Source organism: Panthera leo, chromosome A1, assembly GCF_018350215.1.
Source record: "Panthera leo isolate Ple1 chromosome A1, P.leo_Ple1_pat1.1, whole genome shotgun sequence".
In the NCBI taxonomy this organism is placed as follows: domain Eukaryota; kingdom Metazoa; phylum Chordata; class Mammalia; order Carnivora; family Felidae; genus Panthera; species Panthera leo.
Window position 1 is genome coordinate 111615081 of NC_056679.1, and position 23009 is coordinate 111638089.

The following is a 23009-nucleotide window of genomic DNA, read 5'->3' on the forward strand; positions in this document are numbered from 1 at the left end:
CCTCTGGCTGATCTCTATGATCAGCACAAGTAGGAAATGAAGGCTAAGGTAGAGTTGAAAAATGGCTTAGCTAAGCCTTGAAGGGGTCTTCCAACACAAAGTTAGTCTGCAAAGACTAGGAGAGTTTCTTTTTCTTTTCCCTCCCCCCTCTCTTTTCTTTCTTCTCTTTCCTTCCTTTCCTCTCTTTCTTTCTTTTCTCCCTCCCTCTCTTTTTCCCTCTTTTTCCTTCCTTTTTAAAAATTTTTAAATGTTTATTTATTTTTGAGAGAGAGAGAGAGAGAGAACAAATGAATATGAAAGGGGGAGGAGGAGAGAGCGAGGGAGACACAGAATCTGAAGCAGGCTCCAGGCTCCAAGCTATCAGCACAGAGCCCAACATGGGTCTCAAACCCACGAACCATGGGATGATGACCTGAGCTAAAGTCGGACACTTAACTGACTGAACCACCAGTCACTTCGTTCTTTCCTTTCTTCCTTCTTTCCTTCCTTTCTCTCTCTTTCTGTCTCTCGTTCCTTCTCTCTCTGCCTTTCTCTTTCTTCCTTCCCTCCCCCCTCCCTCCTTCCTCTTCTTTCCTTTCCTTTCCTTTCCTTTCCTTTCCTTTCCTTCTCTTTCCTTCTCTTTTTCTCTTTCCTCGCTCTATTTCTTCTGTTTGAGGCATTTAAGAAAATATCTCTTTAAACACTAGCTAAAGGAAGAGACTTCAATGACCTACATGTGACAAAGAATACAGTGTTTTTTAAAGATTTTATTTTTAAGTAATCTCTTCACCCAACATGGGGCTTGAACCCACAACCCTGAGATCAAGAGTTGCATGCCCTATCAATTGAGCCAGCCAGGCACCCCACAGAGAATACAATTTTACAAAAACTTTTTAGAAAAGCCACTAAACAAATGACTGCTATCCACAGAAAGTAACAAATTCCGAGGAGAGGGAAGAATCTGATTTTTAGAGCTACTACACTGTAATATTTAAAATGTGCAGTTTCAGGGGCGCCTGGGTGGCTCACTTGGTTAAGCGTCCAACTTTGGCCAGGTCATAATCTCTTGGTTCGTGAGTTTGAGCCCCACGTGGGACTCTGTGCTGACAGCTGGGAGTCTGGAGCCTGCTTCAGATTTTGTGTCTCCCTCTCTCTCTGCCCCTCCCCCTCTCATGCTCTGCCTCTCTCTCTCCCTCTCAAAAAATGAATAAACATTAAAAAAATTTTTAAAAAGTCTAGTTTAAAAAAAAATTAAGCATGCCAATAAACAAGCAGGTATGGCTTTATTTCTTTACTTATTTTTAAATAATTTATTGTTGAGTTAGCTAACATACAGTGTATACAGTGTAGTCTTGGCTTTGGGAGTAGATTCCTGTGATTCATCATTTATATACAACATCTAGTGCTCATCCCAACAAGTGCCCTCCTCAATGCCCATCACCCATTTTCCCTGCCCCCACCCCCATCAACCCTCAGTTTGTTTTCTGATTTAAGAGTGTCTCATGGTTTGCCTCCCTGTCTGTAACTTATTTTTCTTTCCCTTCCCCTATGGTCTTCTGTTAAGTTTCTCAAATTCCACATATGAGTGAAAACATATGATATTTTTTCTGACTGATTTACTTCACTTGGTATAATACCCTCCAGTTCCATCCATGTTAAGCAGGTATGACTTTTACACAGGAGAAATGAATAGAAACTGTCCCTGAGAAAGCACAGACACTGGAATTACTAGGCAAAAAGTTTAATAAGTTCACTGTGTAAAATATGCCCAGGAAGCTAAAAGAAACCATGGGAAAAGAGCTAAATGTAACCAGGGGAACAATGTTTCAAGAAAGAGAGAATATCAATAAAGAGATAGAAATTATAAGAAGGAACCAAACAAATTCTGGAGTTGAAAAGTACATTAATTGAAAAATTCACTGGAGGGTGCCAGAGCAGATTTGAACAGGCAGAAGAAAAATCACTGAATTTGAAGACAAATCTAACTTAGTCTGAGGAGCAGAAAGAATAAAGAATGAAGATAAATGAACAGAGTCTAATAGACCTGTGGGACACAAACATATCAACATACATAAATTAAGAGTTCCAGAAGAAGAAAGAGAAAGAGAATATTTGAAAAAATAATAGCTAAAAACTTCCCACATTTGATAAAGGATATATACATCCAAGAATCTATAAACTCCAAGGACAAACACAAAGAGTTCCACACTGAGACACATAATTGAGTCTCGAAAGCCAAGCACAAAAAGAATCTTGAAAGCACCAAGAGAGAAGCAACTTTTCATGTACAAGGAATTCTCAATAATATTAGCACCTGATTTCTCCCCAGAAACTGTGGAGGACAGAAGGAAGTGACAAGACAGATTTAAAGTACTGAGAGAAAAATACTGTTGACCCAGAATTCAATATGCAGCAAACCTGTCTTTCAAAAAATGAAGGAGAAATTAAAACATTTCTAGATACACAAAAGCTTGTGGAATTTCTTTTACAAGAAATGCTAAAGTTTGCCCTGGGGTGCCTGGGTGACTGAGTCAGTTGAGCATGTGATTTCAGCTAGGGTCATGATCTCATGGTTCATGAGTTTGAGCCCTACATTGGGCTCACTGTTGTCAGCGCGGAGCCTGCTTCAGATCTTCTGTCCCCTCTGCCCCTCTCCCACTCACACTCTTTCTCTCAAAAATAAACATTTAAAAAAAGGTATTAAAAAAGAAGTGCTAAAGATAGTTCTTTAGGTGGAAATGAAACTAGACAGTAACTTGAATCCACTGATAGAAGTAACTACATAGGTAAATATAAAGGCCAATATTATTGTATTTTTGGTTTGTAACTAAATATATGTATGTATGTGTGTATGTGTATGCTTTGAAATACAAATGCATAAAACAGTTATAGTTAATGGGTGCACAATGTATAAAAATGTATTTTGTGGGGTGCCTGGGTGGCTCAGTCATTTAAGCATCCAACTTCAGCTCATGGTCATGATCTCATGGCTCGTGAGTTCGAGCCCTGCATCGGGTTCTGTGATGACAGCTCAGAGCCTGGAGCCTGCTTCAGATTCTGTGTCTCCCTCCCTCCCTCTCTGCTCCTCCCCCACTCACACACTCTCTCTCTCTCTCTCTCAAAAATAATAAACATTAAAAAAAATTAAAAATGTATTTTGTGACAACAAAAACATGGGGGAGGGATGGGGCTGTAAGGAAACAGAATTGTTATGTACTATTGAAGCTAAAGTTGTATTAACTAAAAATAGATTGTTACAAGTTTAAGAGCTTAATTTAATCATGAGAGTGACCACCAGAAAATAACTTAATAAATGTACACAAGAAGAAATAAGAGAGGAATCAAAATGGTACACTATAAAAAAAAATCAAGCACAAAAGAAAGCAGTAGTGGAGGAATTAAGGAACAAAAAAGGTATGACATATAGAAAACAAATAGAATGGCCGAGGTATTTCTTCTTTGTCAGTAATTACTTTAAATGCAGAGGAGTTGAGCTTTCCAATTAGGACAGAATGGGTTTTTAAAATCCAAATATATGCTATCTCCAAAAGATTAACTTGAGATTCAAAGATACAAATAGGTTGAAAGTAGGGGCGTCTGAGTGGCTCAGTTGGTTAAGCACCTGACTTCTTGTGGCTCATGAGTTTGAGCCCCACATTGGACTCTGTGCTGACAGCTCAGAGCCTGGAGCCTGCTTCAGATTCTGTGTCTCCCTCTCTCTCTCTGCCCCCTCCCCTGCTCATGCTTTATCTCTCTGAAAAATAAATGTTAAAAAAAAAAAAAAGACAACCCAAATAAGTTGAAAGTAGAAGGATGAAGAAAGATAATCCATGCAGGTATAAATGAAAAGAGATCTGAGTTGGCTGTACTGATATCAGATAAAATAGACATTAAGGCAAAACTGTTACAAGAAACAACATATTTGACAAAAGGGTCAATTCATCAAGAAAATACAATAATTTTGCTTAACTGCATACAGAGCATTCTCCAGGATAGACCATATGTTAGACCACAAAACAAGCTGCAATAAATTTAACAATACTGAAATTGTACAAAGTATCTTTTCTGACAACAATGCAATGAAACTGGGAATCAATAACAGCAAGAAAACTGGAAAAAATTCAAACATATGGAACACTCTTAAATGACCAGTAGGTCAAAGAAGAAATCACAAGGGAGATTAGAAAGTACTTTAAGGTGAATGAAAATGAACACACAACAAAACATGTAAGAAATATAATCAATAATATTGTAATAAGTTTGTGGTGACATATAGTAACTACACTTAACCATGGTGAGCATTTCACAGTGTATATACATGTCAAATCACTGTTGTACACCTGGAACTAATATTGTATGTCAATTATACTTCAATTTTAAAAAGCATGATAAAACTTACAGGATGCAGCAAAAGCCGTGCTCAGAGGGAAATACATTCCTGTAGATGCCTGCATTAGGAAAGAAAAAAGATCTTGTATTAATAATTTAGCTTTAGACGTTAAGGAACTAGAAAAAGAGCAAACCAAACTTAAAGGTAGCAGAAGGAAGGAAATTAAAAAGATTAGAACGAGATAAAATCGAGAATAAAGAAAATCAACAAAACCAAAATTTCATTTTTTGAAAAGATCAACAAAATTGATGACTTTAGCTAGATTGACTAAGGAAAATAAGACTCTAATTACTAATAATAGAAATGAAAGTTGGGACATTACTACTGACCTCATAGAGATAAAAAGGGTTATAGGAGAATACTATAAACAATTGTACACCAACAAATTAGACAACCTAGATGAAACTAACAAATTCCTAGAAACATACGACAAAACTCAAAAGAAATAGGAAACTATTTTTTTAGTTTTATATATAAAGAGGTTGAATCACTAATCAAAATCTCCCAACAAAGAAATGCCCAGGGCCAGATGACTTCACTGTTAATTTTCTGCTGCATTTAAAGAAGAATGGGGGCATCTAGGTGGCTCAGTCAATTGAGTGTCCAACTCTTGATTTTGGCTTGGGTCATGATCTCAGAATCATGGGATTAAGGCCCATGTTAGGGAGCCTGCTTGGGATTCTCTCTTCCACTGCCCCTCTCCTGCTCTCTCTCTCTCAAAATAAATAAATAAAAATAAAGGGAAATGAACACCAATCCTTCTCAAACTCTTCCAAAAATTAGAAGAGGATGGAACACTTTTGAATTCATTACATCAAGCCAGGATTACCTTGATACCAAAGCCAGACAAAAGTATCACAAGAAAAGAAGACTACAGACAAATATTCCTTATGAATGCAGATACAAAAATCCTCATGGAGATACTAACAAACTGAATTACGCATCATGCTTAAAATTTTTTTATGTTTTTATTTTATTTTTGAGAGAGAACAGTAGCAGGGAAGGGGCAGAAAGAGAGAGAGGGAGACACAGAAGCTGAAGCAGATTCCAGGCTCCAAACTGTTTGCCCAGAGCCCTATGCGGGGCTTCATCTCATAGATGGTGAGATCATGGCCTCAGCCAAAGTTGGGTGCCCAACTGACTGAGCCACTCAGGTGCCCCTAAGCAGCATACTGAAAAAGGTTATACACTATGATTCATTCCTAGATTTATCCTAGGAATCCCTTCAACATACGAAAGTTGATCAATGTCATACACCAGTAGAATGAAGGAAAAAATTCATGTTTGCATCAGTTCTTGCTGAAAAATCATTTGCAAAATCCAATACCCTTTCATGATAAAACACACACACACACACACACACACGCACACGCACACACACACACACACACACAAACTTAACAAACTATAAATAGAAGGGAAATTCCTTAAGTTGATAATGGGTATTTATGAAAAAATCCACAGTTAACATCATAGTTGGTGGTGAAAGACTGGAAATCTTTCTAATCTAAGATCAGGATCAGGAGACTGCTTTCACCATTAAAAAAATTATGCTGGAAGTTCTAGCCAGAGGAATTAAGCAAGAAAAAGAAAAAAAAAATTACTTGAATTGGGAAGGAAAAATTGAGATTATCTTTTTTTGCATGTGACTTGATCTTATGTATAGAGAATCCTAAAGAATACACACACACACACACACACACACACACACACACACACACAACTATTAGGACTATTAAATTCAGCACAGTTGCAGGGCACAAGATAAACAACGAACATTAGATGTATTTTTTATACTAACAGTGAACAATCTGTAAAGGAAATTAAGAAAATTCCATTTACAAAAGCGTCCAAGGGGCGAAGGGGCACCTTGGGTGGCTCAGTCCGTTGAGCATCTGACTCTTGATTTCAGCTTAGGTTATGATCCCATGGTCATGGGATTGAGCCCTGCATTGGGCTCCATGCTGAGTGTGGAGTCTGCTTAGGATTCTTTCTCTCTCTCTCCCTCCCCTGCTTACATCTTCTTTCTCTCTCTAAAATAATAATTTAAAAACATCCAAAATAATAAAATACCTAGGATTAGATTTCACCAAGGAGATGAGAGATGTGTGTCCTGAAAATTATAGAACATTGTTGAAAGAAATAAGACCTACATAAATGGAAAGACATCCCATATTCATGGATTAGAAGACTTGTTAAGACTTGGTACAAAGACTTTCCAGAATGATCTACAAATTCAATGCAATCCCTATCAAAATTTTAATTGCCTTAAAAAAAAAGAAAAGTAGATTCTCAAATTCATATGGATGTGCAAAGTGCCCTGAGTAGGCAAAACAGTATTGGAAATGAAGAACAGAGTTGGAGGACTTACACTTTTGACTTTAAAACTTACTACAGAGATATCGTAGTCAAAACTGTGATACAGGCATAAGGATACATGTAGACCTATGGAATACAATTGAGATCCTAGAGATAAAACCAAATAATGTGGCTAATTGATTTTCAACAAGAGTACCAAGACCATTCATTTACGGCAAAAATAATTTCTTCATCAAATGATTCTGGGACAACTTTATATCCACATGCAATGAGTTAAGTTGGACCCCTACCTCCCACCACATTCAAAAATTAACTCAAAATGGATCAACATCATAAATCTAAAAGCTAGAATTCTTAGAAGAAAACACAGGGGAAAATGGTCATGACCTTGAATTTGGCAGTGGATTCTTAGGTATGACACCAAAAACATGGGCAATAAAAGGGAAAAGTAGATAATTAGACTTCACCAAAATTAAAAACATTTGTGAGTCTAAGGGCACTATCAAGACAGTGAAAAAGTGAAAAGACAGCCCACAGAAAGGGAAAAATAATTGCACATCATATAGCTGTTAAAAGATTAACGTGTAGACTATATAAAGAACTCCCACAACTCAACAGCAATAACAACAAAATAACCCAATTTAAAAATGCACAAAGGGGGGCACCTGGGTGGCTCAGTCAGTTGAGTGTCTGACTTGAGCTCAGGTCATGGTCTCATGGTTGGTGGGTTTGAGCCCTGCTTTGGGCTCTGTGCTGACTGCTCAGAGCCTGGAGCCTGCTTCGGATTCTGTCTTCCTCTCTCTCTGCCCCTCCCCTGCTCATGCTCTGTCTCTCTCTCTTAAAAATGAATAACCATTTAAAAAAATGTACAAAGGACTTGAATAGACATTTCTCCGAAGAAGATATGCCAATGACCAATAAACACATTAAAAGATGTTCGAAGTCAATAGTCATTAGAATGGAAAATGCAAATCAAAACAACTTCACGCCCACTGGATAGCTATTATAAAAACAAAAACTCCAAAATTGGAAATAACAAGTGTTGGTGATGTGGATGTGAAGAAATTAGAACACTTGTGCATTGCTGGTGGGAATGTAAAATCATGTAGCCACTTTAGAAAACAGTTTCTCAAAAAGTTAAACATAGAATTGCCATATGATCCAGCAATACCACCAGGTGTGTACTCAAAATAATTGAAAACAGGGACTCAAGCAGATACTTGTACGCCAGTGCTCATAGCAGCATTGTTCACAGTAGCCAAAAGGTGGAATCAAGTCATGTGTCCATTGGCCAATGAATGGATAAAGAAAGTGTGGTGTATATGTAAAATGGAATATTATGCAGCCTTAAAAAGGAATGAAATTGTGATACATGCTACAATGTGGATAAACCTTGAACACATTATGCTAAGTGAAATAAACCATATATAAAAGAGCAAATTATATGGTTTGTACCTAGAATAAGCAAATGCATACAGACAGAAAGTAGAATGGAGTTTTCTAGGGCATAGGGGAGAGGGGATGTAAAGTTACTGCTTAATGGTTACAGAGCTTCTGCTTGGGAGAATGAAATAGTTCTGGAAATGGATAGTGTTGATGGTTGAACAATACTGTGAATGTACTTAATTCCAATGAATTGATTGTACACCTAAAAGTGGTTAAATATGATAATTTTCATGTTTTATACATATTTTACTATAATCAAAAACAAAGGTTATAAATATAACTCACACCCCCACTGAATATTATACTGTAAAATAATGAATTTTATGGTACATGAAATATTTCTCCATTTTAAAAATTAATGAGCTTGTTGGAAAAAAGCAACAAAATAAAATAAAAAAAGGAATAAGGAGAAGAAAAAGGAAGGAAAGTAGAAAAGAAATAGTAAAGAGCAAAAATTAATGAAATGGAAAATGAACATAAAAGGTATCAACAAAGCCAAAAGTTAGATCTCAGAAAACAATTACAAAATAACTTTATTCAGGAGACAATTCAAGATAAATAGAAGCCCTGAATTATGTTAGAGTTTTAAAAGGAAAATTATAGGTGACATAGTATCAGAAATCTAATAATTTTGTGCCAAAAATTAAAAACCTAGCTGAAATTACTTTCTAGAAAAAAATTATAAAACTTTCAGTAAAAAAGGAAAAACCTGAAATAGTCTTTATATATCCTTATATGTTTTCAGTGCTATAAAGCACTGAATTCATAGTTAAAACTTTCTGTTCCCAAAACCTACAAACTCACCTGGACTAGATGGTTTTATATTCATGGAGGAGACAATTCCAAACACAGAAAATGCTTGTTTTGATTAGATAAATGAGTACATCTGCCCTGCCCACAGACAATTCATTTTGTGAATTTCATTTCTGCAGGATACTTAGTGCCCAAACTAGACAAGGACAGTATGAGAAAGACAAATAACATCCGATTACATGAACATGCACACAAAAATCCCAAACAGAACATTGAGAAACTGAATCAAAATGTATGAAAAAGATTGTATATCGTTGTCAAGTTGGTTTTTTTTTTTTTTAGGAAGGCAAGTATTAGAAGAATTTACACGTTTTATTAACTAGCTTAAAATATTAAAGGAGAAAAAAAGACACCATGAGATCATTTTGAGAGATGCAGAAAAAAAATTTGATAATGAATATCCTTTAGGATAAAAATTTAGCAAACTAGGGATAGAAAGGAATTATTAAATTTTTTTTACATTTATTTATTTTTGAGAGAGAGAGAGACAGAGTGTGAGTGGGGTGGTGGGGTGGTGGTGGTGCAGAGACAGAGGGAGACACAGAATCCAAAGCAGGCTCCAGGCTCTGAGCTGTCAGCACAGAGCCTGGTGTGGGGCTTGAACCCACAAACCATGAAATCATGACCTGAGTCAAAGTCAGACACTCAACTGACTGAGCCACCCAGGTGTCCCGTGAAAGGACTTATTTTTAAACTGATTATGTAAAACTTACATCAAAATGCACACTCAGTGATGAAACTTTAGCAGTATTCTCTTTCAAGGTGTTAAAAATGTGTCATTTCTGCATAGAAACCCCAAAAGAATCTGAAAAAAATTGTTTTGTGAAAAAATTGTTGATAAAGTTAATACTACTTAATAAAGTTAATAATTTTGTTTATTTGAGAGATAGAGTGCATGTGCCCACTTGAGCAGGCAAGGTGCAGAGTCAGAGAATCTTAAGCCGGGTCCAGGCTCAGCGCAAACCCTGATGTGAGGCTTGATCCCACGACCCTGGGATCACAACCTAAGCCAAAATCAAGAGTCAGGACACTCAACTGACTAAGCCACCCGGGTGCTCCAAAGTTAATTATAAAGTCTAACAAGTTTGTTGGATATATGACCAATAAATACAATCAAATACATTGAATGTATCAGCTATAAAATAGCACTTCTAATAAGAAAATGTGAAAAATACTAGAGGCAAATCTAATAAAAGACTTTTGTGATCTTTAAGGCGAAAACAATTCAAATATATAAAGGTAGTTAAAGAAGACAAAGAGGAGCGCCTGGGTGGCTCAGTTGGTTGAGCGTCTGATTTCAGCTCAGGTCATGATCTCACAGTTCATGAGTTCGGGCCACATCGGGCTCTGTGCTGACAGCTCAGAGCCTGGAGCCTGCTTCTGATTCTGTGTTCCCCTCTCTCTCTGCCCCTCCCCCACTCATGCTCTGTCTCTCTGCTTCTCAAAAATAAAGAAAACTAATAAAAAACATTAAAAAAAAAAAAAGAAGACAGAAATGGAAGGATCTATTAGACCATGGATAGAAAGGCTCAATTTCTTAGAGATGCATTCTCCCCAGAGAAATCCAGAAGGCAGGGTTTTTTTACGGGTTGCCAAAAGCTGATGCTAAAATTTAAAGAAAAGAATGCAAGACAAAAAGCAAATGCACAAGATGGTTTTGACAGTTAAAAGGAGAGAGAAGGCCTGACTTACCAGGTAACAGGACTTTCTGGAGAGCTTTAGTAATGAATGCAGGGTAATGAAGCAGGAGCAGAGACCAGCACAGCAGGGTAGAGTGCTTGGAACCAGACTCTGGCCCGTGTGAAGACGTACCTGTGGCACCAGGGAAGATTCTGCAGGAAACAGTCCTAGGACCATTGGTTGTACATGTGGAGAAAGTATATAACTGGATCTCTACCTCACAGCACACACAACTGGCTTAAAGACCCAACACAAGGGGTGCCTGGGTGGCTCAGTTGGTTAGGCGTCCGACTTTGGCTCAGGTCACCATCTCAGTTCAGACCCTGGAGCCTGCTTCAGATTCTACTTCTCCCTCTCACTTTGCCCCTCCCCCACTCATGCTTTGTGTCTCTCACAAAAATGAATAAATGTCAAAAAAAATTGTTTTAATAATAACAAAAGACCCAGGAAAAGTGATACTTTAAAATGTTTAGAAGAGAGTATACTTACAGGATCTCAGGAGGGAAAATTTTCACAAAATGCAAAATATATAAATCATGAAAAAACAGCTTTGATTAATTTGATTCCATTAAGATTTTAAACTTGTGTTCATCAAAGGATCATTGAAAAGGTGAAAACATACGTCAGCGTAGAAGATATTTGTGACACATAGTACAGATTCAGAATACGTGAAAATTTGATTGTCTTGCAAGCCAGTAAGAAAAAGAACAATCCAGCAGAGAATTTGGCACAAGATAAGAAATAGGCAGCTTACAATTTAAACATATAAAAAGATGTCCAACTTCACTAATGATTAGAGAAATGACAAGCAGAATAAAAAAATCAGATACCACTGCATATTCATCAGACTGACAGAAATGAAGAAGTTCAACAGTACAAAGTGTTGGTGAACACGTGAAGCGATAGGAACATTGCTGATATTAAGGTATATCGGTACAGTAGCTTCAGAAAACACTTCTCTATTCGACGAAGTGGAAGATGCTGACGTCAGTCCGGCACTGACTAATTCTACTCGTAGATATTAGTAGATATTGTAGATATTACTGGGAGAAGCTTTACACATGGGTATGATAAAACGTACAAGTATTACTCTACCTTTTTGTACCAGTATGCTGCTTGCAATAGTAAAAATTACCACCAAGCCAAATATCACCCAGTGGGTTCTTGGATAAATAAATTACAGTATTTTCCTAAGTGGTATTGCTACATAGTAGTAAAACTGTAAACTAGGTTTACGAATGCAACAGAGACGAATCTCATAGATTTTAAATGAAAAAAAAAAAAAGAAAAACAAATTGCCAAAGAATACTTCAGTGGCTATGCTATTTGTGTAATATATGAAAAAATGCAGAAGGATGCCATGTACTTTTAGGGATATATATGTGGTAAGAGTATAAAATACAGGAGTTCTGGATTTATGGTCGGATTACCTTCATGGGAGGGAAGTGGACTGGGTCATTGAGGGCTGGACAGGAGACTGCCTGCATGGTAATAATGTTTTATTTCTTAAGCTGGGTGGTAATATATGGTTGTTCATTCTGTTATTTTTTTTTTACATCATCTTGTGTATCTTAAATATTACATAGTAGTTAAGAAATAAAAATGTATGTAAATGGTTGCCAAGTAGGGGCCACAAACATAAGTATACAGGACAAATAAAACACCAGCTGCCTTATTGTTACCCAAATGGATAGTTGTGGCTTGAATTACCCTTTCCAGTGGCAGCATCTGACATATATTTAAAAGGTGATAAATCTTAAAAACCTTCCTTTTTTTTTTTAACATTTATTTAATTTTGAGAGAGAAGAGAGAAAGAGGCAGAGAGAGAGACACACACAGAATCCGAAGCAGGCTCCAGGCTCTGAGCTGTCAGCACAGAGCCCGGCGTGGGGCTGGAACCCACGAACTGTGAGATCATGACCTGAGCCGAAGTCAGATGCTCAACTGACTGAGCCATCCAGGCGCCCCTCAAAAACCTTTCTATTTCCCTCCAGAAACTCTCTCTAGTCCACTTCAGTTCACCCGAAACTCATCTCAGGAAAGGCATCCCCGCTGACCCAGTTGCTCTGTCTGCAACACTAGAGTCTTCTCTGCCTTCTGCCTTCCTGTGCACCCCGGGCTCCAGCAGTGAGTCCTGAGATGGCAGCGTACATAATACTTCCTCCTTGTGCCTCTTCTCTTCGACGCCACACCATCCCCCGATCCAGTCCAGTCTAACCTCACCTCTTGCTGGCTGACTGTGGGAAGTAATTCTCCTGCTATCTGTCACCTCCTCCCAAAGTCGCCTTCCAGTCCTTATTCTTGCCAGCTCCCCACCGGTCTCTTTTCCATCTAGATCTCATAAAAATGTAAATCAGTTCATATCACTCCCTTGCTCAAAATCCTCCAAGGTGGAGGTTAAAATCAAGGCCCTTACCAGGCCTACAAGGCCCTCCCTACATGGCCTGCCTCCCCTTTCTGTTCTAGCCATGCTGACTCTGCTGTTCTTTGAACAAACCCTTTCTCGGCGTAAGACCCCTGTACTTAACATCTGGGAACTTTGTCCCAGTTTTTATGATGGCTCCATTTCAAGGCCTCCAGTCACCACCACCTTTTCTAACACAGCTGCCATGACTCTCCCTCCCTGACATGACCAGTCCCTCTATCCCCTTTGGCTCTTTCCTTTTCTCCTATTTGTTCCTTTCTGATGTTACACTGTGTATTTGTTTGAGCGTTCATTTCTGTCTCCCCTACCAGATCATAAGCTTCATGGGGCCTGGACATTTTCTGCCTTGTTCATTGTTGCATTTTCCCATGCCAAAACAGTGCTTGCTTGGCTCATGGGAGATGCTTAGTCAACAAAGCTGCTTCGGTGAATCAGTGCACCGATGATAAGGAAAAAGTTATTTGACTCAAGTTTTGTTTTGTTTTGTTTTTTTTCCTGGTAAAATCAAAGCCACTGGCATTATAGATGCATGAGAAGACTTTGAATAAGATTATTTCATAAAGTATATAAGTGAGGAAAAAAGCTTAGTGTTCTTCAGAAATAGTTCACTTAACTGATTTTGGGATGTGTGATTAATTGATACCTATTAGTAGATATTTGAGTATTTCATCTCTGTTCCTAAAAATTTGGATATTCAGGTTGGCTAGAAAACTTGGGATCTTCTCTTTGGGAAAGCTTACGTTCAGGTCACCTGACATGTCGAGTTGCTAATACCAGGGCCTAGATGGTCATTCTGTCTGCCAGTCAGTCCGTCATTCTTAAGCACCCTGGGTCCGAACTAGCCCCAGGCTTAGGGCTGCAGGGAGGGAAGACTCAGAAAGAGGAGAATCAGGCACACTGTGTGTGCACTGTGCGCCTGGGCCTCTGCTTGGGTTTCTCTGTCACATGGGTGACTTAGGAGTACCCTCCCTCCGACAATGCACCCACTTGATTGAGTACCTCAGGCAGGGAGAGGGTGGAACTCCGGGGTTCTGTGGCTCAGCCTGACTCTCCAACCCTTGGCATCCCTGCAGGTCTCGGAGCTCATCTTTGTGTCCATTTATAGCTCTGAGTTCTGCATGAAGCTCTACGTGGACCCCATCAACTACTGGAAGGATGGCTACAACCTGCTGGATATAATCATTATCATCATTATCTTCATTCCTTACAGTCTCCGCAAATTCAAGGGCAAGCACTACCCCTACCTCAACATTGCTGACGGCATTCAGTCCCTGCGCATCCTCAAGCTTATCACCTATAGCCGTGGCATCCGGGTGAGTGACCTGGGGGGCACCTCGGCCTGGGAGTGTAGACAGCAGGGCCTATCGGCCCACCAGCCCCAGACAAAATAATAATTCTACTACCATTATCCAGTTACTGAATCCTACCTTGTGGCAGGTAGATCTTTACCAATATTGTCTCATTTAATCTTAGAACAATTGAGGAAAAGTATTATTAGTTCCATTTTGCAGATGAAGAAATTGAGGCCAACAGTCACTCTGCAGTTAGATGTCACAGATGAGATTTGAAAGGTGTGTCTGACTCCAGTGGCCACCTGAACTTATCCTCTCTCCCATGCTACAAAGGGACTGACTTCTTTTTTTTTTTAAGTTTTTTTTTTTTTTTTTTAATGTTTATTTTTGTGAGACAGAGACAGAGAACAACTGGGAGAGGGGCAGAAAGAGGTGGAGGCACAGAATCAGAAGCAGGCTCCAGGCTCTGAGCTGTCAGCACAGAACCCAACATGGGGCTTGAACTCAGGAACTGTGAGATCATGACCTGATCCCCCAGGACTGACTTCTTATGGCACAGGCTACATTTGAACTACATTCCCAGGAGTCCCCAGCTTTTTGGTGGCTCTGGCCACTCACTGCTTTCCCCGTACAATGAAAAATCTGCTGCCTCTTTTTTTAAAAAAAATGTTTATTTATTTTTGAGACAGAGAGAGAGAGAGAGAGAGAGAGAGAATGAACGGGGGAGGATCAGAGAGAGAGGGAGACACAGAATCTGAAACAGGCTCAGAGCTGTCAGCCCAGAGCCCGAGGTGGGGCTCGAACTCACAGACCGAGAGATCGTGACCTGAGCCGAAGTCAGATGCTTAACCAACTGAGCCACCCAGGCGCCCCAAATCTGCTGCTTCTTGAAGAGAATAATCTTACAACTTTGTTCTGGAAGCTGTAGGTGCACCACGTGCAGCTCTTTGGCTCAGAAGGCTCCAGAAAGCCGAACCAAACTGCCCTTAAGTTCGCCCTGGCTCTGTGCCCCGTATCCATGCTTCTCCAGGAGGGGGCTGCTTTGGACCCATTTGAGCAGCTAGGGTGTGTGTCGGCCTGTTCTGCTGAGACATTGCCCCCAGCCCCAGCCTGCGTGTCTGTCTAGGACCTGGGCTCTACACTCAGCAGCCCCAGGCCTGGGGGAGAAAATGAGGAGAATGTTGAAAAGATAGCCCTGCCACAGATCCACCCCCCCATTCATTCCATGCTCTCATGTAGTCACGTGCCTGTGTGCCCCTCCCAGACAGCGTAGGCCAGTCCTCCTCTCCTTCCCTTCATGGGAGACTCCTGGAAAGAGGTATGTGTACTTCTAGTCCCCACTGCCTTACCTGTCATTTGTGCTCTGGCTTCTTCCCTCCAAAGGAACTAGCCTCTCTGAGGTTGCCAACAACTTCCTTGTCACCAAGTCTACTGGCCAGTTCCACTGGCCTCCCTGTCACCGCCTTCTCTTGGTTTTCCTCCAGCCTCTTGAGCATGACTTGACTGCTTGGATGTGTGCTTTCTTCGCCCGGCCCGCAGGTGCTGTTTTCTCAGGACTGTGTCCTGAGTGCTCTTCAGCTCCCACTCTGCATACCCTCTTTGGTGATCTTTTCCACATTTCAGGGGTCTGCACCCTCCCACGCCACCCCCTGACTTTCAGACCCACGGCCTCCTGGACATCTCACGTGCTCCTCAGACTCAAACTTGTCTAAACTGGAAATCATCACTCTGCCCCACCCTCATCCCCAAAGCCTGGCTCCTCCTCCTGCATTGGGTCTTTTTGTGAAGGGTGCGCCCCACCCCCATTCAACTGCCAGGTTGTAAGTTTGAGTGTCAGCATTAACGCCTCTGTCTCAAAGTCCTCTTACATGGCCTCCTACATAGTTAGTGACCTGTCCACATCTTTTCACTCCTACAGCCATCATCTTTTCTCCATCACCACCCATCTTCATCAGGACTCCTGCCCTGGCTTCCCACACTACCAAGAGAGGAGATGCCCCTGCAGCTGGGGAGAATCTTTAAAGGGTACATCAAATCACAGTCACCTTCCTTTCAAACTGGAGAGTGGCTCCCCTTGTTTGTAGGCTAGAGATAAAGCCTATAATGTGTCCTAGAAGCGGGAGAGGGAGTGTCAGAGGTGCTGGGTATTGGAGTCCGTGTCAGTTAGGGACGGTAGTAAGGCACATGGACAGGAAAGAAGACTGGAGGTCCTTGGGAGGTGGATGCTGGTTGATGGGCACCTCAGAGTGAAGGAACCATCAGAAAGACAGTTGGAAGTATAGTCTAGTTTGTGCAGGTGTTGGGTACCAAGGGAGCAAGGGCCTAATAATGGTGCCAAGGTCCCTGGGACTGAGGGAGTCGAGGGACAAAGAGGTCTGGGAGATGGTTGATATTCCATAGGGATCCTGAAGTCTCTGAGGATGACAGCAGGATGGTGTGGAGCCTGGAGGCAGAGATTCCAAGACATGAGGGTGAGTAGTTAGCTAGAAGGCTGGACTTTTCTAGAAGCAGGGGCTTTGCCCATGATGACAGGGTCTCTCAGGGCAAGATGGGGGATGGTCTCCTGAATCAGGCTGGTGAGGAATAGTCAGCCTTCCTCAAGAGGGTTGCTGAGGAGTAATGTCCTGTGGAGGAGAGGATTTTCAGGTGAGGTCACAAGAGAGGTCGCCATGGACTGGAGGTGGCAGAAACCTGTGGGAGGCATGTGATGAAGGAGGTGATGGCTGTGGGCTGAGGGAAAGGAAGCCTAAGGCTGCATGGGGAGGAGGGAAGCAGATAGAACAGGGGTCTGGGGGAGGGACAGTGACACAGACTGGCACCTTGTGAAGCTGAGGGAATGAGCTATTTGCTGAATGTCACGGTAGCCTGGTCAGAGGCTAAGGCCTGAAGATGCCTGAGGTTTAGGGACTGGCAGAGACAGCCCATATTTCCAGGGCAGGGATCCAGTGAAGAGAGGAGAGCCCTCCCAGCTGACCAAGGTCTGTCCCAGGACCCAGCCTGAATTGCTTGGTGACTACAGACCTTTGCTCAGCCTTTGGTTCTTGTAGACATGAACAGAGACCCATGGACATGTAGATGGAATATTCGCAGGGACATGTGGCTCATATTTGACCTCAGGGGTTTCTGTCATTAAGCCAAACCTTGTGTCCCAAAGTTGTTCCCTGGGGACCACCAAGCCATTTGCCTGTGGCTTGCCAAGGCCTATGGGATATCGTTGGACCCCAGATCCCTAGGGGCACAGAAGTGACTCTAGATTACACAGCCTCTGTACACGGGCCAGGTGGAGCTGGAGGTGCCAAAGGGAGGGACCTGCACCTCTGTGATAATTTATATTCATTGAAGTCCAAACGAGGCTCTAACAGAGCCATAGCCTCAGAGCCCAAAGCTAGCACTCAGGCCCATCTTGGCTCCTATCCCCTGATTAATTAAAATGACACTCTCATCCACCACATGGCAGTAAACCTGTACCATGGGGAAATAGTTCCTTGTTGTTTTGCACACAGAGAGGTTCTGTTAGCTGGGCACCCGAGGGCCACATTGCCCCGTTTATCTGTGTTTTAGCCCAAGGAACAACCTGGGAGACGCTGGGGCTTCTCCTTGAAGCTCATCACTTTCCACACATCAGAGCAGTTGCACAGAAGTGCTCTCTCAAGAGTGGCTGGTCCTGGGTCCCTGCCATGCCTCAAGTTCTTCTCTGTACCCTGAACGCCCCAGGGCCAGGAGGACGGCTGTGGTTCGACCCAGGGCCCGGGAGAGCTGAGCTAGGGACCAGGAATTGCTTCTCCAAAGAATTTGAGAATTCAAAACCAGGCACCTGTGGGGGTCAGGTTGTAGCTTTGAAAGCTCAAGTCTTCCTTGGGAAGGAGCTTCTAGCCTGTGGGGTTCTTTCTGGGCAGCATCTGCTGGGATTGGATTTCTCTACCCCTGGACTGCAGACCAAGTGGGACCGCCTGGGTTGTGCTTGAAGAACATCGTCAAGGCCAGCTGTCAGGATTCCCACATGTCAGGGCTTCTGGAGAGCATGGCCTCTTCTCCACTGCCGTTCTCGAGGCTGCTCGGCTTTGGCCTCAGGTAGCACTGGGCCTCAGGCTGGCCTGGGAGTGGACACCCCCCTGGAGCCCATCCTCCACCCCTTCCGTGGTGTTTCCATTCTCCCACTGTCGGCTGCCCCTTCCCTGGCCACCTGGGAGGCCTCTTCTGCACACCGCGTCATCCCGTTGCAGCATTTGTCATGAGGGCTTGACCCCTTCGCTCATGGTAGTTCTCGGGAAGGAAGTTCTGTCTCTGTATCGCAGGGAGGGAGCCAGTTCTTTGCATCTCACCTCTTTGGGAATTAATCCCCAAACACTGACTTTCTTCCCGCAAGGAGAGGCAGCATTCCCCTCTGCAGCCAGCTGTCAAAGCAGTCCATGTGCAGGGCAGTGCCGGGGCACTCAGCTTGCCTTTCTGCTTCCCCAGTTATCCCGAAGTGCCAGTGCTTCCCTGTCCTGTGGCCCAGCTCTATCCGGCACCTCCGTTCCTAGTGTTGAGCCAGTAAACGGCTTCTTGACTTGGGAAAGGGGGCTTTTGTGGTTGAAGTTGGTGGCACAAGGCACAGGGCTCGGGACTTGGTCCTAGGTCTGCTGCTGTATCGGAGCGTGATGCCGGCCAAGGCTTTTTGCTTTTTTGAGACTGTGCTTCCTCATCTTGAAATGTGATGAATGATAACACCCACCTGCATTAAAACAGTGTCTGTTGCAGCATGTAGGTAGGTGAACATGTCTTGAACTCCTACTCCTACTCCTCCTACTACTACAAGACTCCAGGGTGTGGAGAATAAACGGTAAGGAGCCATACACTGTGCTCCCTGGAGAGGTCAACATAGTGGGAGGTCAGACAAATGCCCACTTCCTAGGGCAAGACTGAGGTCACAAGCCAGAGACCTGCCTGGGCAACAGTACTCGGGGCGAATGGGAAGCCACGTTCCTCTTAGCCTTCATCATTCCCTCTCCTAGGGTAGCTCCCCAACTCCTTCTGGGCTTGGAAGAGCGTTCAGGCCGGCCCTCAGCTGAGAAGCAGGGGCGGGACCCATTGGGATGACCACAGAGGCAGGTGGGGTTCGAGGGAAGTGGTTGGTGGTGCCGTTGCAGACACCCAGGCCCGAGGCAGCGCACACAGTCTGCCCCTGGGTGACTGAGGGTGGAGGCCAGGCATTGTTGAACCACTATTGGATTGGTCCAGCTCTCAGTCTGGGCACAGTTCCTGTTCGTTCATTCGCTCGTTCGTTCACTCGTTCATTCCCCCAACCCTTTATGGAGCATCTCCTATGTGCCAGGCCTGGCACTGGATGCTGGGGACAGCTGTGGTCGGGCACCCTGGGCCTGTCCTCTGAGCTGCTCCCAGCCTGGCAGCCTGGCTTAGCCCCAGTGCCTCTGCCTTGCAGACACTCATCACCGCCGTGGGGCAGACAGCCTACACCGTGGCCTCCGTGATCATCCTACTCTTCGTCCTCATGTTCATCTTCGCCATCTTGGGCTTCTGCCTGTTTGGAGTTCCAGACAGGGGTGACCCAAATAACTGGGGGAACCTGGCTGTGGCTTTCTTTACCCTCTTCAGCTTGGCCACGGTACCGTGTTTGGGAACAGCGGTGGGGGTGGGGGCCTTGAGAAGGGAGTGGGTGTGGGTGTGTGGACAGGCTGGGCCTTCCATGGGGTCCTCCTCATGATCAGGTACTTAGCTGGGCTGGGTAAGCTGAAGGCTGGCCTTCCGGGACTAAGCAGAGGCCAGGGCCCTGGCCAGGGGTCCACTGCTCTCTCTAATCATGTGACTCCCTAAAGCATTCCCATTTGTCCCACAGGGTTATAAAACTTTCAAAGAGTTCTCAAAAGAGAACTCATTTGGATTAAGTTTACTTTAGAAATGATGCCCATGTCACATAGGCTTTCTGGGACTAGGTTGTCACAAATCCGATCAGAATCGGCCTGCAAAGCCCAAGTCTAGAAGTGTAGACTCTGGGGTCTTTCCAAAGGAGGGCCTTGCAGAGAGCCAGTGGCTGTTTTGGAAGGATGGGGTGCCTTGCGGCCCCTTGGCCAGTACTGTCTATGACTAGTGGTGCCTTGCACTTGAGTCCCTGGCCACCATATATGGGCTGGAGTGGATGGGGGCTGGTGGGGAGAGGCTGATGTGAAGGCAGAGCCAGCTGCATTCTCAGTGGGGCTGGGGCTCCCCTAGGGTGGGTGAGAAGGAGGCCTGTCTCATTGGGCCTTGGCACTTGGCATGCCCTGCCTTGCCTGAGCAGGTTGATGGCTGGACAGACCTACAGGAACAGTTGGATAATCGGAACTTGGCTCTCAGCCGGGCATTCACCATCATCTTCATCTTGCTTGCCTCCTTCGTCTTCCTCAGCATGTTCGTGGGTGTGATGATCATCCACACTGAGGTGAGGCTGCACATGTAAGGACTGGGGGTTGGCTCAGCTGCACCTGTAATGATTGTGGGCTCAGCTGTGGCAGGCGGAGCTGCAGGCCAAGTCTCCAGGGCCGGGGAGGAGGCGGCCAGTTGGGCGCCCTCTTCTCCCTGAGCCAGTGCATTTCCCTGCCCTGGGATGGCAGTCAGCAGGACAGGGGCTCGGAGAGTCACTGCAGCCACAGATGGCTGCTTGAGCGGGGGGCTTGGCCGTGCATGGGGTATCCTCCTGCTGAGGGACTTTAGCGGCAGTGTAAGACTAGGGAAGAAGAAAAACGGGGTGGGTATGCAGTGAGAGCTTGTATCTTACCTCCATCTTCCCCCTCTCCAGGACTCCATTAAAAAGTTTGAGCGGGAGCTGATGGCGGAGAGACATGTGACACTCATGGAGGAGAAGCAGGTGATTGTGAAGAGGCAGCAGGAAGAGGTCAGCAGGCTGATGCAGACACAGGTAGGTGATCTCCCCAGGCGGGTGGATAAAGAACTGGTCTATGGACAGTCAGGGCTGAAGCAAAGGTCACAAAGGGCCCTGGGGCCAGCTCACGTCAGACATCTCTGGTCTAAGGTAAGGCAGGTGCCTATACCCTGTATTTTCCAGAGTCAGGCTTTATTCTATTTTTGTATTTCTCTGGATCTCTTAGAGAGTTGAATACTATAGTTATAGTTCCTCCCTTCTTCCTGGGCACAACTCCACTTCCAGGCCCTCTGCCTGGAGTGCTTTTGTTATTGAGGCCCCCTGGATGCCAGGCAGGCACCTGTGCACCCAGTGGATGAGGCCGTGGAGGTCCTGACAGGTGCTGCTCAACTCCAGTTTCCCTCCCTCCATCCCTCCCTTCCTTCCTTCCCTCTTCCCTCCCTCCCTTCCTTCCTTCCTTCCTTCCTTCCTTCCTTCCTTCCTTCCTTTTTTAATTTAGTTTTTTTTTAGTTTATTTATTTTGAGAGAGAGTGTGTGTGTGAGCAGGGCACCGGCAGAGAGAGAGAGAGAGGGAGAGAGAGAGAATCCCAGGCAGGCTCTGTACTCTCAGTGCAGAGCCTGATGTGGGGCTCAAACTCACAAACTGCAAGATCATGACTTGAACTGAAGTCAGAGGCTTAATTGACTGAGCCACCCAGGTGCTCTGTTCAACTCTGTTTTTTCTAAACTGGAACCGGGATGAGCGCAATGGGCTAGAGATCTTCTGTCAAACATGATACAATGGGGAAAGCCTGGGGGAGAGCCGTCTTTTCTCAGCCTGGGCTCTCCAAACAAATCATGCCGAGCCCTGGATGCTCTGCTGGGTCTGAACCCCTGCCCTCCCTCCCCCATGCAGTCAGTGCATCCCTCCTCAGCCCCTCCTCTGAGCTGGAGACATCCGCCTGTCTTGACTGTCACCAGGTTTGTCCAGGGCAGGGTGAGACCACGCCGAGTTGCACTCGGGCTATCACTGGTTCCTGTCTATGTCACCTGTCCTCATGTCAGTGATGGTGGCTCATGAGGCTACCTTGGTCAGGGCGGGTTGAGGCTTGGAAGGAGTGGGGGTGAACCTGTGATTAAGAAGATCAAGACTTATCCTGGGGCTAGCATCAGGATCCCCAGGTCTCTGCATCTTGGGGTATTACTTCTTCCTCTTCACTGCTCTCTTTATGCTTGCCTCTCTAGAAAAAAGGTGACTACAAAAGTTTCAGTGAGCTGGTAGAGAACTTCAAGAAGACCCTGCGGCACACTGACCCCATGGTCTTGGATGATTTTGGCACCAGTCTGCCCTTCATCGACGTCTACTTGTCCACCCTGGACAACCAGGACACTACGATCTGCAAGTCAGTCCCAGCCCCGCTGGCCCAGGGAGACCAAGCCTTTCCTAGTCCACAGGCTTCCTCGAGGGTGGGGCCCTGGCAGGTGCCCTGGGAGAGCAGGGGGGCGGTGGCTGATGTGCAGGGTGAGTGCAGGGAGGCCCTTCTTGGGAAATGCACGACTCCATGTATGCACAGGGCCTGTGTGGCTGTGGATGGGCCTGTGGCTCAGGGGCCTCTGCTCCCCTGTCCCTCCCCGGCCTGCTCTGACTGGCCCTTTAGACTCTTCAGGCCCCTCCTCACGGCCCCCTTTACAGAAGTCAGAAGAAAGAGTGCTGGTTGGCAAGGCAGGAGCTGAGGCTTGTGGCCTGGTTCCGACAGCTACCTTTCTTTATGACTCTGGGGAGGTCTCTGCCCCTTCCCCACCTGTCATACCAGAGGCTACTGGGCT

General features: G+C 44.3%; 1 protein-coding gene across 2 annotated transcripts in view; it reads left to right on the plus strand.

Moving 5' to 3' along the window:
- Positions 1-23009, plus strand: part of CATSPER3 (cation channel sperm associated 3) — a 36369-nt gene that overhangs the window by 12636 nt on the left and 724 nt on the right. For both annotated transcript variants that reach the window (XM_042935610.1, XM_042935602.1), the window contains exons 3-7: positions 14126-14365; positions 19767-19949; positions 20622-20762; positions 21120-21239; positions 22428-22585. In XM_042935610.1, coding sequence (XP_042791544.1) covers positions 14126-14365; positions 19767-19949; positions 20622-20762; positions 21120-21239; positions 22428-22585 — 842 coding nt within the window. The remainder of the gene's footprint in view (positions 1-14125; positions 14366-19766; positions 19950-20621; positions 20763-21119; positions 21240-22427; positions 22586-23009) is intronic.